Source organism: Paroedura picta, chromosome 5, assembly GCF_049243985.1.
Source record: "Paroedura picta isolate Pp20150507F chromosome 5, Ppicta_v3.0, whole genome shotgun sequence".
Classification (NCBI taxonomy): domain Eukaryota; kingdom Metazoa; phylum Chordata; class Lepidosauria; order Squamata; family Gekkonidae; genus Paroedura; species Paroedura picta.
The window spans coordinates 123,382,662-123,401,917 of record NC_135373.1 but is presented as its reverse complement, the minus strand read 5'-3'; the positions used below and the strand labels follow the sequence as shown (position 1 = coordinate 123,401,917).

The window sequence follows — 19,256 nt, the reverse complement described above, 5'->3', positions numbered from 1 at the left end:
GGCTGGGAGTTCAATCCCAGCAGCCGGCTCAAGGTTGACTCAGCCTTCCATCCTTCCGAGGTCGGTAAAATGAGTACCCAGCTTGCTGGGGGGTAAACGGTAATGACTGGGGAAGGCACTGGCAAACCACCCCGTATTGAGTCTGCCATGAAAACGCTGGAGGGCGTCACCCCAAGGGTCAGACATGACTCGGTGCTTGCACAGGGGATACCTTTATCTTTATATCACTTAGGGTTGAGAGACATGCAGAAGAGGACAGCTAAAACATTGAGAGTTTTTCACAAGCGGCTGCAAAGCGGCTGTAAATGCGGCTGCATTCAGACACCGCAATAAAGAACAGTTTGCAAACCGACGTCAGTCTAAACTCTCACTTTATAATATTTTGTGTTGTTTTAATACAAAAAAGTCTCCCGGACAATAAAATCAGAATTCAGCGCGAACATCCCCATGCCTTCTGGGTGTACTTCCGGCCGACCGCCTTTAGGCGTCAGCAGAGAGCTCCCCTTTCCACGTAACGTAGCTTGGGCAAACGCCAATGGAACCGTTACGGATTTCGCGTAGGCTTTTCGACGCGGAAGGAACTGTCAGCCTCTTACAGGGCGGAGTTTCCGTCTCCCTTTCCGTAAATTTCCTCCCGGCCGGCTTACATCTTTGGCGGGCGAGAAGTCTCCGGCGTGGCTCCTCCCCCCGGGCCGGTACGTCGCTTGCGTAGCGAGGGCCATCCCCCATGCGCGCGAGAGAAGCCAGATGCGTTTTGCCTGCGCTGCGCTCGAGGAGGCTGATTGGTGGGCGCCGCCGGTGACGTGCGGGGCCTGCCCTGGCCGGAGAGGGGGCTCTCTGCGCGGCTTCGGGAACTACGCGACACCCCGGCTTGAGGCCTAGTCCTGAAGGGTGAGCAGGGCTTGCGAAGCGGCGCTGTAGAAGGAAGGGGGATTTCAGAGAGGATGGGGAAGGAGGCCCACGGAGGGCAGGGTCACCTAAGGCTGCTTTGGTGGAATGGTTGCTGGGGGGGGGGCAGCCGTTAGAGGAAGCAGGTTGAGAATTTATTTTTATTGTAGTTAATAATAATAGTCCCGTTTGCTTGCCCCCGCCCTCACTGCAGGGCGCGGAAGGAAAGAAGCTCTGCTGAAAAAGCGTGGCCAATTTCCCCACATTTGGAATGCGTGCGTGTATTTAAAAGTATCTGGCCAAGAGTTATTCTGAGCCTGTGCAGAGTGCCTTTCGCATGCCGAGGAAGAATCGCGGCCATAACTGATTCCCCACGCTTTTAATGCTGCAGGGTTATGCCAATAGGATCGCTGCCTTTCTGCATCTTGGGAAGGGGGGTATAAATATGGTCTTTTTAGCTTGCAAAAAATAATTGGGGGGGGGGTTCCTATCCGGGTTTTTCTGTAGCATCTGATTGGCTTCCGTTGGAACCAGGATGCTGGCCTAGATGGACCATTGACCTGATCCATCGCGGTTACATCTTTTGACAGACCCAGAAAATGTTCAGCTGGTGTAGTGGAGTGAATAGAGACTTGGGTTCAAATCAGGGTTGGTAGCACCCACGTGGGACCTGGGGATCTCCCAGGATGACAGTTTATCTCCAGACTACAGAGGTCAGTTTCCCTGGAGAAAACAGATGCTTTGGAGGGTGGACTCTGTAGCCAAGGCTCAGGGATGCCCTGAAATGGCAGCTCATCTCTAGACTCCAGAGATCAGTTCCCCTGGAGGAAATGGATACTTTGGAGGGTGGACTTTGTGGCATTGGACCTCAGTGAGTTTCCTGTTTTCCCCAGGCTCCATCCCCAAATCTCTACGAGCTTCCCAACCTGGATCTAGCAGGTCTAACCCCGAATACCCTACTGGTGCAAGGAGGATCCCGGCAGCTCTAGTACAAATATCATACAAGAGTATAGGAAGGACGGTCTAATAATTAAACCAAACAGAGAGAAACAGACCTATCCACTGGCAATACAATAAATATATTCATAAAAGAAAGGAAAATGTCTTATTTTTGTAGTTTTCCTTGTTTCTTTATTCTTTAGGACTTCTGTCAAAACAGAATCCAGGTAATATCCGTTTTCAGTGAGATTCTTTCATCAGTGACAAGTCCTGAACATTAAATAAGAATTATTATAACAATATCAAAAGAAATTATAACAAATGCAATAAGTAAAAAAATAAGTACAAATCTAGTACAAATGTCAGTTCTGCTGCAAACGAATAGCCATATTTTGACGTGTTTTAATGTTTTGGGGATTTTAAGGGTTCTGTGTTTTTATTATTTTACTGTAAACCGCCCCGAGTCTTTGAGAGCAGTGGTATATAAATCATCAAAGAATGAATAAAATAATTAAATAAAAAGATGACCTTTGGATGAGGCCTTTCTCTTTGGAAGAAGCAGTTCTCTTGAGTGGGCTGCGTGGATGTTGTGAATAAAGTTAAGGTTGAATAAAGTTAGTTAAAATCACAGTATAAACAAAGACATAATAAAGTGCAGTTTTGGTACAACTGATTAATGTGGACAACTTGGTTATTTCAGACTCTGGTGCTGGAACCATTTAATATGAGCCCTTTTGGGGAAATGGCAGGGTAGAAGTCTATAAAATAAAATAAATATAGTCCCACTTGTGCTTATCCTTACTAGGTTGTATTGCCTGTTCATCTTTGAGGTTTACTAGTGTTATATCAGCAGAAATGGCCCGCAGATTGTTCTGCCTGTGGCTGAACGCACAAAAACATTGGCAGAATTTAAAATCAATTGAGGCATCACCAGCATATACAGCTTAAAATGTCTTGTTGGATGTTTGGTGTTGTGGTTAAGAGCAGTGGCTTCTAATCCGGTGAGCCCGGTTGATTCCCCGCTTCTCTACATGCAGCCAGCTGGATGATCTCAGAACTCTCTCAGCCCCTTATCTGCATCACAAGAGCCATCTTGGTGTAGTGATTAAGAGTGTTGCCCTCTAATCTGGGGAGTTGGGTTTAATTCTCCACTCCTCCACAGGCAGCCAACTGGGTAACCTTGGGCTAGTCACAGTCTAGTTAAAGCTGGTCTCACAGAGCAGCCCTGTAAGAGCTCTCTCAGCCCCACCTACCTAACAGGGTGTCTGTTGTGGGGAGAGGAAGGGAAGGCAATTGTAAGCGACTTTGACACTCCTTCATGTAGTGAAAAGTGCTGTATAAAAAATGACTCTTCTTCCTCTGAATCTGCGCTCTGAATCATGTTGATTAATTTATTTACATGTTAATTATTTGTCTACCTTTCTCGCTGAAGGCACAGGGGGATTACATGGGGTAAGTCACTGCCGTCAACCGGGTGGGATAGCTAATACCCAATGTAGGAGGACTAGAAGAGTCTCAAAGCAGCTGACAGTCACCTTCCCTTCCTCTCCCCACAGCAGACACCCTGCGAGGGAGGTGAGCCTGAGAGAGCTGTGGGAGAACTGGCCCAAGATTACCCAGATCCTGCATGTGGAAGAGGAGTGGGGAATCAAGCCTGATTCTTCAGATAAGAGGCCGCTGCTCTTAACCACGACACCAAGCTGGCTCTTCTTTCTCTTCTCTCTGGGACTGTGATGAGGAAATTAATAACCGATAAAAATCTGACACAAGGCATATGTATTAATATGGCATATTAAACAATGCAGGAATTACATAATGGGATAATATAGGTGGTAAGAGTTAGTTACCTTATACCCTGCTTAAAGCCTGCTACTTTAGCAAATCACTGGACAGTTGCTTATCTCAGATAACAAATTGCTAATTGCTGGAAGGGGAAGGACAGCAGCATGGTAGGGCCTGATCTCCTCAGTTCTTGGAAGCTAAGCAGCGTCGGTACTTGACAGGGAGACCTTCAAGGAAGGCCCTGCAGAGGAAGGCAATGGCAGACTACCACGGCATCTCCCTTGCCTTGAAAACTTCTGGCCTGGGGGTCACCTTAAGTTGGTTATGAGTTGATGGCAGTTTCATATCTGGAGAGAGGGGAAGGCAGCATGATATAGCAGCACGGCCTCCTCAAATCTCAGAAGCTAAGCAGGGTCAGTACTTGGATGGGGCACCAACCAAGAAAGGCCCTGCAGAGGAAAGCAAAGGCAAATTACTGCTGTCTCTCCCTTGCTTTGAGAGCCCCTTTCTGGGGTTGCCATAAGGCTTAGATGAGAGACCACCAAGGAAGAGGAAGGCCATAGGAAACCATCTCTGCTTCTCACTTGCCTTGAAAGCCCCTTGCTCAGGTCTCATGTCAAGATGAAAGACCCCCAAAGAAGGTGCTATAGGAAGGCAGCGGCAAACCACCTGTGCTTCTCAGTTGCCTTGAAAGCCCCTTGCTGGGGCCACCTTAAGGCTTGGATGAGAGACCACCAAGCAAGGCTCTGTAGAGGAAGGCCATGGTAAACTGCGCCTTGCTGGGGTCATCTTAGGTTGGCTGCAACTTGATGGCACATTACACACAAGTGGGGGGGATAGTGGAGGGTCAAACTTATTTTAAAAAAATAAACTACATGGTAAACACAAATCTTGGGCCCCTGATAGATTGGAGTGAAATAGCTGCCCCTTTGATTCATGTCACCTTTTTTTCCCCCTTGCAGCAGTGAACTGGGAAGACAATGTCTCTTTACGATGACCTTGGAGTGGAGACCAGCGATTCTAAGACCGAAGGCTGGTCCAAAAACTTCAAATTGTTGCAGTCTCAACTGCAAGTCAAAAAAGCAGCGCTCACCCAAGCCAAGGTACCATATCAGTTTGGTTAAAATTCTTCCTGTCATTATTGCCGGCTATTGTGATAGCAGCACCTTGAATTGGAATCGAGTGAGATAGGAGTTGAAGCTTTAAGTAGAAACATTTCGGTATTCCACAGGGCCTGTAAGACGGAGCTGTTCTGCCAGGTCTATGGTTGAGGCCGGTGCGCTTAGGAAGATCTGCCCCCCCCCCCCCCTTTAACATCTTTTCCTTTTTTAACATCTTATCGGCGGCTGGAGATCAACTTTCCTATATCCTTCTTTTGGTTAGGGGTGTCTTTTAGTTTTTTAGTTATTTTAATTCGCCACATTGCATTTTGGATTTCTGTATGGGTATTGTGTAATTTATATTGTTTTAGGGAAATTTTATTAGGGTTTTTATATTTTGTAACCCGCCATGAGCCTTTTGGGAGTGGCAGGCTAAAAATCGAATAAATAAATAAATAGAAGTCTTTATTTGGGGAATCAGTACAAAGATCAGCACTTCACAAACAGCTCACAGACAGGATTCTTGACAGAGATGTTAGGGAAGGGGGTTACATAGCTTATATACCTTGGAGGGGGAAAGGGGGAGCACAGGGTTTGCTTTTGGCGGGAACACCAATTCACACAGAAAGGGCAATACTGTTGCCTCTGATCTATAAGGTGCCAAAACAGCCCATCCGGCCACCTGGTATTTAGTCTGAGCTCCCAGCAAGGGAGAGCGGTAAGGGCACGGATGCTTTGAAATGCAAGGGATTGATACCAAACATCAATAGGGACGAAAACTATAGGTCAGGAACAGGGGTTCATAACAAAGCCCTTCGAAGGCCGTCAAGATTTCACGAAACTGGTTAGAAAGCCTGCTAAAGGCCTGAACCATAGGCCTGGCAGAACAGCTCTGATTTATAGGCCCGGTGGAACTGTCCAAGGTTCCTCTGGCCCCTGATCTCTTGTGGTGGAGTGTGAAGCTTGACCATGCTGGGGCCAGGACCAAGAAAGCCCTGGCTCTGGTTGAGACCAGTTTGGCCTTCCTAGGGCTAGGGATCCTAAATAGACTCTCATCACTAGATCCCAGTTCCCATATTGGGAGATCCTCTGTCGTCTCTTGTGTACTTTTGGAATGTGCCTTTGCATACGCTCATGCGTCACTGGAGGACCGAACGGACCCATGTTGACTTATTTTGCACCAGTGCAGAAAACCTGCAGAGACTTTTCTGTTCCAGCATCTGCTTCTAACTCGTTTATGTTTTATTAATAATTTTAAGAGCCAGAGGACGAAGCAGAGCACAGTCCTTGCTCCCGTGATTGACCTGAAGCGAGGCAACGCGTCTGACGAGCGACAGATTGTGGACACCCCACCGCATGCGGCAGCTGGCCTGAAGGTGAGGTGGGGTCTGTGAAGCACAGCAGAGTGGAGAAATCCTCTAAACAAGGCAACTAGTGCAAGTTGTGGGGAAACGTCCTTGCTGGCTGTTCTTTCATGGTCCTCTTCCAACCTGGTGAAATTAGCTCCCTGAAGAGCTACGGGCCCTGCAGGAGATTTCAGCATTTCACAGGGCCTGCAGCTCTTCCGCCAGGCATATGGTTGAGGCCACGGTGGAGTCCTGGAGTTACCATAGGCAGGTCCCTTAACATCAGTTAGATCAAGACCCTCACTCCCATGAAAGAGAGTTCTCGGCCCCAGTGAGACAGTGGGAGAGGTTTGGGGGGGCAGAGGTTAGAACTCTGTATCGCTATCTTTTAATGTTAATATCAATGTTTATTGTATACTTTTAAGGGGCTTTAGGGGATTGGACTGGTTTTTATTGTTTTATTGTAAGCCGCCATGAGTCTGAATGGAGTGCGGCGGTATAGAAATACAAAAATAAATAAAATAGATAAAAATAAAATAAATCAATAACAAGAGCCAAGGGGGTTCTTCTATTAGGAGTTCTAAAAGGCATTGTTCTAAAAGTACTTTGGAAGAAAGATGACGCACACACCGAAGGTCTTTGGCTTTGCTGACAGTTGGGGTTTTTAAAGAAAAACCATTGACCCCTCTCGCGTTTTCGATCGCAGGATCCTGTTCCCAGCGGCTTTTCGGCAGGTGACGTCTTGATCCCTCTGGCTGACGAATATGATCCCATGTTCCCCAACGACTACGAGAAAGTAGTGAAACGCCAGCGGGAAGAACGGCAGAGACAGCGAGAGCTGGAGAGGCAGAAGGAGATTGAAGAAAGAGAAAAGTAAGTTGAGAGTCAACTCTTCCCTTTGTCGGGTACTTCTCTGAGAAAGAGAGCTTTGACTAGCCAAAGCTTCTGTCCTGGCAATCTCGTTGGTCTTGAAGATGCAATGGACTTGAATCTACCTCTTTTGCAGATTGACACTGCGACCTGCTCAGAACTGCCTTGATGCTAATGCAGGCTTTCTCAATCAGGGTTTCGTGAAACCCCGGGATTTCTTGACAGCTCTGGAAGGGCTTCCTAAATGGGGGGGGGGGGGTTACCCAGCTTGCTGGGGAGTAAACGGTAATGACTTGGGAAGGGAATGGCAAACGACCCTGTATTGAGTCTGCCATGAAAACGTTAGAGGGCGTCACCCCAAGGGTCAGACATGACTCGGTGCTTGCACAGGGGATACCTTTACCTTATATTTCTTAAATTTGTTTATCAGGTGGTATGACAATATATGGTCATGTTAGGCTGCTTCCCCCTCTCCCAAAATGGCCAGTGATGGGCCTGGAGGGGGTGGGGAGGGGCCCCCCAATGGGCATGGACACAGCTATGCTTCCCAACCATATTTAGCATGATTGTACCACTACTTGGGTTTCTTGAAGTCTGAAGAATGTTTCAGGGGGTTCTCAACGGTAAAAGAGTTGAGAAAGGCTGGCTGCTAACAGGTTGTCTCATTCATTCATTCATTCATTCATTCATTCATTCATTCATTCGTTTTTATGCTGGCTTTCCCAAGGGCTCAGGGTAGTTTACATTGTATGAGAAACAATTATGAAAGATAATCCATGGGGTTAGAGATTTTCCATCAATTAAAAATGGTTCCTGTTGTAAAATTTTTGTGTTAATCGCCAGGAGGCGCAAAGACAGGCACGAGGCGAGCGGATTCTCAAGACGGCCGGATCCAGATTCCGACGAAGATGAGGACTACGAAAGGGAGAGAAGGAAACGAAGTAAGAAACCCACCACTGATTATGTTGTTATTGTGATTTGTTGGTTTTGAAATACTGTCCCTCCCTGCGAGCAGGCTTGGGGCAGTTCGCAACCTGCATGTACATCATATACAGAATCACAGTTAAATCATTGTTTAAGCTAACAGTGGTCCGTTGTTTCTCCTCATTGGCTCACTGATCGGTCCCTAGTCCACTTTGATCGGGTTTTGGCTTTTCCTCCTTCTCTCCATCAAAATTTATTTTCTTTGATTTTCTTGTGTACGAGGGATGGTCAGGTTCAAGGAGGGGAGGGCTGGGTATTTCCTAGGTAAGCTCTGTGGGGGTCAGACTCCCTCCCTCCCTCCCTGCTGGGTTGTCTTTGAGGAAGTCCAGAGGCTTCAGCGATGATGAAGAAGAAGAAGAGGGGCTGGGTTTGTATACCATTCTTTTCACTACCCGAAGGAGTCTCAAATTGGCTTATGGTCATCTTCCCTTCCTCTCCCAACAAGAGACACCCTGTGAGGGAGGTGGGGCTGAGAGAGCTCTGAGAGAACTGCTTTGTGAGAACACCACTATCAGGGCTGTGACTGAACTAAGGCCACCCAGACGGCTGCATGTGCAGGAGCAAGGAATCAAACGCAGCTCACCAGCCTTTTTTGGTGGTCAGTCATGCAAGTCATAGCAAGGTTTTCAAGGCAAGGGAGAAGCAGAGGTGGTTTGCCATTGACTCCCTCTGCAGCGCCTTCCTTGGTGGTCTCTCATCCAAGTCAAAAGAAATTCCAGAAGAAGTTCCTGACAGAGCGGTTCCTCAGTGGAACAGGCTTCCTCGGGAGGTGGTGGGTTCTCCCTCTTTGGAGATTTTTAAACAGAGGCTGGAGAGCCATCTGATGGAGAGGCTGATTCTGTGAAGGCTCAAGGGGGTGGCAGGTGACAGTAGATGAGCGATAGGGTTGGGAGTGTCCTGCACAGTGCAGGACTAGAGGACCCAGGAGGTCCCTTCCAAGTCTATTTATTTATTTACTATATTTATATACCGCCCTCCCCAGAGGTTCAGGGTGGTTTACATAAGAACAAAGAACACTACATAAAACAGTCTATAAACATGTGAATAACCTTACAATAATAATAACTAATAGTTGTAACCATATAACAATATAACAGTATAAACACTAATTCTAATTCTTATGGTGACTCCAGCAAGGGGCTTTCAAAGCAAATTAGACGCATTTGCCATTGGCTCCCTCTGCAGAGCCTTCCTTGGTTGTCTCTCATTCAAGTCTTGTGGTGAAGCCGGCAAGAATATTTCAAGGCAAGGGAGAAGCAGAGGTGGTTTGCCATGGCCTACACGGTTTAACTTTTTTTGACTACTTACCACTGAAAACTCCCAATTTTTTGACTGTTCCTTGGTGGTAAGACGCTAAACTATATGGACTCCTGGTCTGACCCAGCAGGTCTCTTCTGATGTTCATATGAAGACCTTGGCCTCTCTGCCCTGTTGTTGGCCCTCCAGAGGGACTGGTTGGCCACTGTGTGAGACAGGAGGCTGGACTAGATGGACCTTCACTGGACTGATCCAGTGGGGCTCTTCTGAGGTTCTTATGAAGGCCTCGGCCTCTGTGCCCTATTATTGGTCCTCCGGAGGAACTGACTGGCCACTGTGTGAGATAGGATGCTGGACTAGATGGACCACTGGTCTGAACCAGCAAGGTTCTTCTTGTGTTCTGAAGGCCTCAGCCTCCATGCCCTGTTGTTGGCCCTCCAGAGGAACTGGCTGGCCCCTGTGTGAGGCAGGAGGCTGGACTAGATGGACCACTGGTCTGATCCAGGAGAGCACTTCTGATGTTTTGATCCTGTAATTTGCCTTCTCAGTAAGAAAAGCAGCCGATAAATAAAGGAAATATTTCTTCTTCATACATTTGTCTGTTTCTTTTGCAGGCATGGGAGGAGCAGCGATTGCGCCACCAACATCGTTGGTTGAAAAGGACAAAGAACGTACGTCAGTCTTCAGCTTTCTTTCAATGTGTTAGATCAATTGTGCTCAGAATTTCTTCCTTGGGGTTCTCTTCTTCTCCGCTTTGAGCGTCCTGAGCTCAGCCATGCCCTTCTGAGTCCACGGAAGCCAGCTGGCTTAGGCTGTCACTCCACTTAGAATTATGCCATCAGTTGCAAGGAAACCTCTCATGGTTCACCACAGACTCACAATGCATGACCGAGGGTTGTCGACGCTCACTTGACCTGTCAGAGAAGCAGCCAGGCCACCATCCTGTGCAGACTGAGGCTTTCTCTGCCCGGACCACGTGATGTAAATAAGGTTAGATAAGGATCTTGGTGACCCAGCTTCAAATCCCCATCCTGTCATGAAAGCTTGCTTTGTGACCTTGGATTATTCGGTCTGTCCTACCCCACAGGGCTGTTGTGAGAATAGAATGGAGGAAGAAATAGAAGAGTTGTTTTTCATACCCCACTCTTCACTGCCCAAAGGAGTCTCAAAGCGGCTTACAATCCCCTTCCTTTCCTTTCCCCACGTGAGACACTCTGTGAGGTAGATGAGGCTGGGAGAGCTCTGACAGGACTGCTGGACTCAGACGGTGTTCTGCTGCTTCAGTTCAAGACAGCGACCCACTCTATCTTAAATTAAAAGGTCTGCTATCAGAGAACATGCGTTCAAATGGTTTTTCCCCAATGGTAAATGACAATTTTCCCTTCCAGCGGTGTCAAACTTCCCATATGAAGAAGAATCGAGGCCGCGCGGGTCATCTTCCAAAGCAGCCATCCCTCCGCCGATGTACGAGGAGCCGGAGAGACCGCGGTCACCCACGGGCCCCAGTAATTCCTTCCTGGCCAACATGGGGTGAGTGCTCACGGCAAGCCGTCATTTAGTGGGAAATGCCAGCAGAGGGCTGAGAAAAGACACGTCCAGCTTAAAGGCACCAGCCGGTCATGCTGCCTTTGCGTGGGCAGACTGCTAATCGTAACGTAATGTTTGCAGAAGTGGGATCGTATCAAATGACAGGCGATGGCTTGGACGTCCTCATTCACAGGCCCTGAAGGGTGGTCCCTTCTCAGCTTCCTCTTCTTGAGGCTGAACATTCCCAAGTCCCTCGGCCTTTCCTCCCAGGACTTGCTTCCCAGGCCCCGGATCCTCCTCACCGCTCTCCTTTGCACCCTCTTAATTTTGCTCACATCTTTTTGAAGTGAGGACTCCAGAGTGAGGGGAACCTCCACATTCAGAGGCACTTGATCCTCTGAATCCCAGAGCCAGGAGGCAACATCCGGGGAAGGCCTCGGTCTCTATTCCCTGTTGTTGGCTGTCCAGAGGAACGGGTTGGCCACTGTGACACAGGATGCTAGATTAGATGGACCCCTGGTCTGATCCAGCAGGGCTCTTCTGATGTACCTTTGTCTTCTTGTGCCTCAAAACGTCACATTTCTGACCATCGCCAGATTGCACACCTGTCCTTTCTCTACCTGCAGGGGCACCGTGGCACACAAGATAATGCAGAAGTACGGCTTCCGGGAGGGCCAGGGGCTCGGGAAGCATGAACAGGGTTTGAGCACTGCTCTGTCCGTGGAGAAAACCAGCAAGAGGGGCGGCAAAATCATCATCGGTGATGCCGCCGATAAAGGTAACTTGGGGGGGTGGGGGTGGGAGCTGTGGCTCAGTAGTACAGTATCTGTTTGGCATGCAGAAGGTCCCAGGTTCAATCCTTAAAGGTAAAGGTAAAGGTATCCCCTGTGCAAGCACCGAGTCATGTCTGACCCTTGGGGTGACGCCCTCTAGCGTTTTCATGGCAGACTCAATACGGGGTGGTTTGCCAGTGCCTTCCCCAGTCATTACCGTTTACCCCCCAGCAAGCTGGGTCCTCATTTTACCGACCTCGGAAGGATGGAAGGCTGAGTCAACCTTGGTTCAATCCTTGGCATCTCCAAATAAAAGGGACCAGGCAGTGGTGAAAAAGAGCTCTGCCTGGGACTCTGGAAAGATGCTGCCAGTCAGAGTACACAATTCCAATCTCGAGGGTCTGATTCAGCCAAAGGCAGCTTCGTTGGTTCATGTGGAAATGCTTCCTTTGAAAAGAGGGAAGGTGTGCTTCAGGCGGTTCTGAGATGGAATTAGTGGAGGACTTTCTACTGAATGACATCTGCTTTCTACTGCCCCTAAAGCCTTCTGGGAGCAGGCGATCGGTAGAAACTGGGCCACGAGAGCTAGCATGGCCCCCCTCTTTGCAATGGAGAGTTGCTCTACTTTTCACTACTCAAAGGAGTCTCAAAGTGATTCCCTCTCCCTACAACAGACCCTCCTGTGTGTGTGTGGGGGGGGGGGCTGAGAGAGCTCTGACAGAACTGCTTTGCAAGAACAGTTCTAACCAGATTGTGACTAGCCTATGGTCACCCAACTGGCTGCATGTGGAGGAATTAAACCCAGCTCTAGAAGCTGTTACTCTTAACCACAACAACAAGCTATCTCTGTCTCTCTCTGTGTGTCTGTCTGTCTTTCTCTCTGAAGTGTGATAGTTTTTCCCCCTTCCGACCCCTTAATTTTACAGAAAGGTAGATTTTTAGGATACAGAAGCCTGGATCCGATGTCAGTTCTTTGCTTTTGTGGCATGCGTCCAGTCCAGTGTATGGTGGGGTTAAGCTAGCTTAATGTCATTGGAATGAAACAGTCATTTAGGATTTTACTTGGATCCTTTCACTTCTTCTCCTGAACAGGAGACGCCTCCAAGAAATCGGACTCGAACCCCTTAACGGAGATACTGAAGTGCCCCACCAAAGTGGTCTTGTTAAGGGTAAGTGTCTCCGTTCAAATGTCCCCCCGTGAGATTTTTAGCTTCCAGCCGGTGTGATTTTTGTTTTATTTTAAATCCTGCCTTGCTCCCCAGTGGGAGTCCAAGGCATTTGCAGGGCTCTCCTCTCCATTTTATCTTCACAACAACCCTGCGAGGCTAAAGGTGTGCCTGGCCCATGGTCACCCAGAGGACTTCCAGGGTCCATGTGGAGATTTGAACCCAGGTCTCCCAAATGCCAGTCCAACTACATCGCTTATCATATCCCGCAAGGTCCTAGTTTGTCGATTTTGGAAGGAAGAGGTCATGGATTTTGTTGGATTTCTCATGATTTGGAGGCCCAGTGACGGAATATTCAGAATATCAGAAAGTGGGTAGAAAAATGGGGTGGCCGTACCAGGCAGATGTCATGTCTGGGCTGCATCTCTGGGCTGTTTGCTTTTCTCTTGGGGGTCCAGGCAGCTGCCTGAAAACCAGAAGGGTCCATAGAGGTCACCTAGTCCCACCCCCTGTTCCAACCAGGATCAGCCTCAAGCATCCCTGACCAGTGTTCGTCCGGCCGCTGCTTGAAGACTGCCAGGGAAAGGGAGCTCTCCATCTTCTCAGGCAGCCGATTCCACGGTTGGACTTCTTTTCACTGTAAAAACAAAAAACAAATCCCTAGTATCCAGTCAGTGCCCTTTCTACCCATAAACTAAACCCATTCTTGTGAGTCCTCTCCTCTCCTGCCCTCCTCGAGGTGACGGCCTTTCAGATTGATTTATTTATTCATCGCATTTCTACACTGCCCTCCCCCTGGAGCACAAGGGTGGTTTACATCATGGAAATACATTAAAATGTTGTCAGTAAAAGTTAAATGATATAATTTGCATTTAATCTAAGAAGAAGAAGAGTTGGTTTTTGTACCCCACTTTTCACTGCCCGAAGGAGTCTCAGAGCAGCTTCCAATCGCCTTCGCTTCCTCTCCCCACAACAGACACCCTGTGAGGGAGGTGAGGCTGAGAGAGCTCTGTAAGAACAGAACTATCAGAACGGTAACTGGCCAAAGTTGACCGAGCTGGCTGCATGTGAAGGAGTGGGGAATCAAACCTGGCTTGTCGGATTAGAATCTGCCACTCTTAACCTCTACACCAGTGGTTCCCAACCTTTTTAATTACCGGGGACCGGTCAACGCTTGACAATTTTATTGAGGCCTGGTGGGAGGGAGGTAGTCTTTTGCCAAGAGACATCGCTGCTGCCTGAGCCCCTGTTCCACTTGCTTTCCTGTCGGCACCCCTGACTTCCCGCTGCCCACTGGGGGGCGCTGCCAGCAGCAGCTGCGCAGTGCCAGGCCGAGGGGGAGCCCCAGCCATGGTGGCTGCCGGAGAGCACCAAAGGGGAGCTGGCAGCAGAGTGGCAGGGCAGCCCCTGAGGCAGCAGCCGGGGAGGAGGACAAGGAAGAGCCGCAGACCGGTACTGACTGATCCACGGACCGGTACCATTCCCTGGACTGGGGGTTGGGGACAACTGCTCTACACCATGCTGGCTCTCTCTAAAATAATCAAAACAGCATGGGGGCATTCTGCTCTGTCAAATGGTGATGGTGGGGATAAAGGCTTAGACAGGGTGTTGTTATGATTACTTGGCTTTATTCATTGGGTCTTTTTGTGCACATTCTGTGTGCATATCTCGATAGGGAGGCTGGTCACGTTGGTGGTCTCTGGGCCTCAACCGTACGTCTGGTAGAACAGGCCCTGGGGAACTGCTTCATGTCCCGCAGGGCCCTGATCTCACTTGGGAGGTTGTTCCACAAGGCCAAAAAGGCCCTGGCTCTGATAGAGGCCAACTTCTCTGGGACCGAGGACCCTTAGCAGATCTTGTGTGCTGGAGCAGAGGCTCCTTTGAGGGACATAGGGAAGAAGACAGGTGTCAGGTACAAAGCTCCCAGACTGTTGAAGGCATTGAAGGTGGTAAGTACCTGCTCCTTGAACCTGATTTTGGTTCTCAACCGGAAGCCAGTGCAGCTGGGCAACCCCGGTGCCCATGAGGAGCTGAGCCACTGTGTTTTGGACCAGTTGCAACCTGGCTTTGCTTTCAGTTCCAGAACCCACGCTCGAATCCTCTTCTCTTTTTTGCAGAACATGGTCGGGGCTGGGGAGGTCGATGAGGAACTTGAAGGCGAAACCAAGGAGGAATGTGAAAAATACGGCAAAGTTGGGAAGTGTGTCATTTTTGAGGTGAGGAACGGCCGCAGTATCATTTCCCAGCACGTACGTTTGTGCCTTATTTGTTTCTCATATTAACTTAGTCCCTTTATACTCTAACCTTTCTGCCCAGTGGAGACCCAAAGTAGATGGCATTGTGCTCCTCTCCACTGTTTCCTCCTCACAACAATCCTTTGAGGTAGAGTAGGGTGCGACTGGCCTAAAGTCACCTATCAAACTTCCATGGTATAAGCAGGGATTTGAACCCAGGCCTCCCGGTTACTAGTCCGGCCCTTTCAACCACCGCACCACACTGGCTTCTGAAGGTCTTGAAGTTCACCTCCCAACCCCAAAGTGCCGATCGGCATTTCCCAGGGCATGCAAGAAAGGGCCACAAGAGCCAAGCACTGACATGACCCTTCCGGCCCACCCACTCACTGTTTTGTTGTCTCTCTGATCTGAGCGGCCCTCCGTACTGATTGCGTGTGTGTCTGATTTTAGATTCCAGGCGCTCCCGATGATGAAGCAGTGAGAATATTTTTGGAGTTTGAGAGGGTGGAATCGGCGATTAAAGGTAACCAGCCGATGATAAAGTTCTTGGTTTCAAAAACTGGGGGACCCTAAGTGACACATGGTTGTTATTTTCTGGGAAATGTGATTATTAAGAGAGTGACTTCTCTCCCTCTGCCCACCTTGGTGTGTACTGCTCAAGACTGGGGTAGATGGATCACACATTTATTTATTTATGCAAGTATGTATCCTTATTCATTGCTGTTCCTCTATATATTTGTGAAACAGCCTAGGGGTGGGACGTGTCCATCTGTCCAAGTTAGAATAGGGCCAATCAGGGTGCAGCCCCTGCATTTCCCGCCCTTTTTCCCTGGACTCTAGCCTCTTTGCTCTCAGATGCGCCTCAGTGCCTGGAGCCAGCAGCAGGTAAGGGTCATGGTGGAGGGCTTGCTAACGAGGCCCTCTTGGCCTGCTGACTTCCTGCTAACGAGCTGCCCAGCCCCTCCCTGCCCCACTTGATCTGGCTGCTGCAGCCCAAAGCCACCTTAAGCTGCCTGGCCAGGGGGGGGGGCCTTTCAAGGCCCGTTCTTAAGAACGGGCTTTGAAGCTAGTTTATATATAAATTTGATGATTTATAGGCCGTTCATCCCACAGTGGGCTCAGGGCTGCAAACAACAATAAGCAAGAATAAAGGCACCTACCATGAACTATAAGCCTGGCAGAACAATTTGGTTTCACAGGCTCTGTATTAAGTACTGCAGATCCCGAGAACTGCCAGATCTCAGCTGGCAGGGTGTTTCACCAAGCTGGGTCAGGACTGGGCCTGGTTGAAGAAAGGCACGGTAGAATCAGACTAGAGACGACCAGGAGGTTCGCTGTTCATAAAGCTCTGCGAGGATTATATCTGGGCATACAGCTCTAACGGGGGTTGGGGTGGTGGTATTGATCACGTGTTGCCCTGGTGATCCCTTTACTTCCGGTTTCAAGTTGTCTCCCTTTCTCTGTGAACCGATGAATGCGCTGACTGTTCACCATCTTTTTGTTAATGCTTCCTTGCTTGGGAAAACCCTACTGGGAAAATCAGGAATCTTACATTGTCTAGCTTGTTTTTTTTTTCCATTATGGTTCCCACTTAGCTCAAACTAGAATCATAGAATCATAGAGTTGGAAGGGGCTATACAGGCCATCTAGTCCAACCCCCTGCTCAACACAGGATCAGCCCAAAGCATCCAAGAAAAGTGTGTATCCAACTTTTGCTTGAAGACTGCCAGTGAGGGGAGCTCACCACCTCCTTAGGCAGCCTATTCCAGCACACCTCGATTCCTTTCTTTCCCTTCTCTTTCTTCTGACAAGAGGAGCTGTGACTCTTGAAAGCTTATCCATGGGTGGCCAAGCTGTAGCTCTCCGGATGTCCATGGACTACAATAACCATGAGCCCCTGCCAGAGGCAGAGACATCCAGAGAGCCGCAGCTTGGTCCTCCATGACTTACACCCTTCATAATCTTGTTGGTCATTTGTAATTGTAATCCAGGGACATCTGGAGAGACACAGCTTGGCCACTCACGGCTTATACCCTTCAAAATCTTGTTGGTCGTTGTGCAGCTGCTGGACTCGAATCTAGCTCTGACATAGTCAGCTTGGAGTCTGGAAATCTTGAACCTGGAAAATGTTGTTGGTCTTTAAGATTATGTTGGATTTGTATCTAGCTCTTCTGTTCTTCCCCATTCCTTATCAACTGGTATTGGATTCGAGGCCTTTTGTATTAAGCGGTAGACACCTTTTGTGCTCAGGGAGAGCCTCGTCCTTATCAGAATGGATCTGTGGTTCTGGAACTGTGTCAAATTCAGGAGTCTCCAATGAGGTGCCCACAGGCCCCCACCTGCCAAGTGATTTTCAGAGAATGGGTGGGGCCAGCTAAGGCTTTTGGCCTCCGGTTGGCCACTGGAGATGTGATTGGCAGATTTTTTAAAACTGTTACTTTGGCAGCAGCGTCCAGCACAGCACAAGGATCCTTGCGGTTAATTTAATTTAATTTCTAGGCTTCCCCTCCTTGCACAGGAGGCTTGCGGTGGCTTACAACATAAAATTCATAGTTTAAAATCATAAAACCTAGTCATAAAAACAGTACACACAGCTGTAAATAACTAGTACGGCTCCAACAAATAATTTTGTGGGATTCCAACAGCTGTTTTCATGAAGTGACTGAAGGTAAGCTGTGGCAGCCATTTTGCGGCTAGCTCCACTTCCTGTGGCAGCCATTTTGTGGCTGGCTCCACCTCCTGTGGCAGCCATTTTGTGACTGAATCCTCAACTACCACAAACTCAAAACATTTGGGGGGGGGGAATCACTGGTCTAACGGCATGTTTTCTGCCTTCTTCCTAGCCGTTGTTGACCTGAATGGAAGGTACTTCGGAGGCCGAGTGGTAAAGGCCTGCTTCTACAACCTGGACAAATTCAGAGTGTTGGACCTCGCTGAGCAAGTCTGAGCCTCACCCTGACAAAAAGACATGACTGCTGGAAATCCCCCGCCACCTCAGCTGCCATGCGGAGAACAGAGCAAGGGGTGACCTCTTCTGAAAACTGAAAAGAAATCCCTGAATGGATTTTTCCTATTTGTTGTGATGGACACAATTAATTTTTTTTTTGTATTTTTACTGTATGATAAATCTCCTTTAAAGTATAGCCTCTTCTGTGTTCTTGAGGATACGGTGAGTTTTGCTCGGTTGCTTTGGAATTCTTTCAGGGCATGCTGAGGAAGGAACAATTTGTCTTGGTTCCCCATTTTCTCTCTCTGTTTCTCCTGGAAACATCAGTGCAACAGAAAGGAAAGGTGATGGAATTTTTCATTTGGCTGGGGGGAGATATAGCAATTTGCAGCATTTTCATAGACTCTTTGGGATGGGGTGGGGAGTACCATGTCAGGGTTCAATCCCAGGCATGTAAGAACATCACAGGAGCCCTGCTGGATCAGGCCAGTGGTCCATCGAATCCAGAACCTTAAGAATATCAGAAGAGCCCTGCTGGATCATACCACTGGTCCTTCTAGTCCAGCATCCTAAAAACATCAGAAGAGCCCTGCTGGGTCAGACCAGGGGTCCATCTACTCCAGCATCCTAAGAACATAAGAAGAGCCCTGCTGGATCAGACCAGGGGTCCATCTAGTCCAGCATCTTAAGAACATCAAGAGCCCTGCTGGATCAGACCAGGGGTCCATCTAGTTCAGCCTCCTAAGAATATCAGAAGAGCCCTGCTGGGTCAGAGCAGGGGTCCATCTAGTCCAGCATCCTAAGAGCCTTGCTGGGTCAGACAAATGGTCCTGCCTCACATGCTGACCAACCAGTTCCTTCATAAGAATGTCAGAAGATGTCCCCCCGGGGTCGCCAGAAGTCAGCTGTTGACACAGAAGCACATGGCATATCATGTGTACACACTGCGACAGTTTCTTCAAGTTCTTAGCTGGTTTGGCAAAGAATCAAGTTCAGACTGATATCGACATTCCTGCATCGTGTTTATGGTTAAATAACTGGGGTGACGTGTGTTTGTCTGTACCGCAGCCTCAAGGACAGATCCAACTTTTCCGTTCTCCCTGCGCTTACCCTTTACCTCTGCGCCAGTTTGGTGTAGTGGTTAGGAGTGCAGACTTCTAATCTGGCATGCCAGGTTCGATTCTGCGCTCCCCCACATGCAGCCAGCTGGGTGACCTTGGGCTCGCCATGGCACTGATAAAACTGCTCTGACCGGGCAGTGATATCAGGGCTCTCTCAGCCTCACCCACCCCACAGGGTGTCTGTTGTGGGGAGAGGAAAGGGAAGGCGACTGTAAGCCACTTTGAGCCTCCTTCGGGTAGGGAAAAGCGGCATATAAGAACCACCTCTTGTCAAATTCGAGTCCAGTGGTCCCTTGAAGACCAACAAAGTGCTTTTGCTGAT

The 19,256-nt window shown here is 48.8% G+C and overlaps 1 protein-coding gene across 1 annotated transcript; it reads left to right on the top strand.

The window, feature by feature from the left end:
* The first annotated feature begins 685 nt into the window (after positions 1-685).
* On the top strand, positions 686-18,007 carry RBM17 (RNA binding motif protein 17). Its single transcript, XM_077340323.1, has 12 exons — positions 686-891; positions 4,572-4,712; positions 5,969-6,085; positions 6,762-6,928; positions 7,769-7,866; positions 9,781-9,837; positions 10,555-10,696; positions 11,320-11,471; positions 12,559-12,635; positions 14,750-14,848; positions 15,317-15,389; positions 17,710-18,007. Exons 2-12 carry the CDS (start codon positions 4,590-4,592, stop codon positions 17,811-17,813), a joined length of 1,209 nt encoding a protein of 402 aa, XP_077196438.1. The 5' UTR covers positions 686-891; positions 4,572-4,589; the 3' UTR covers positions 17,814-18,007.
* The last annotated feature ends 1,249 nt before the right edge of the window (positions 18,008-19,256 follow it).

Coding starts and splice junctions, on each gene's coding strand:
- RBM17 (XM_077340323.1), top strand. CDS start 4,590: ATGTCTCTTTACGATGACCTTGGAGTGGAGACCAGCGATTCTAAGACC. Junction 4,713..5,968: donor CAGCGCTCACCCAAGCCAAG/GTACCATATCAG, acceptor AATAATTTTAAG/AGCCAGAGGACGAAGCAGAG. Junction 14,849..15,316: donor GGAAGTGTGTCATTTTTGAG/GTGAGGAACGGC, acceptor GTCTGATTTTAG/ATTCCAGGCGCTCCCGATGA.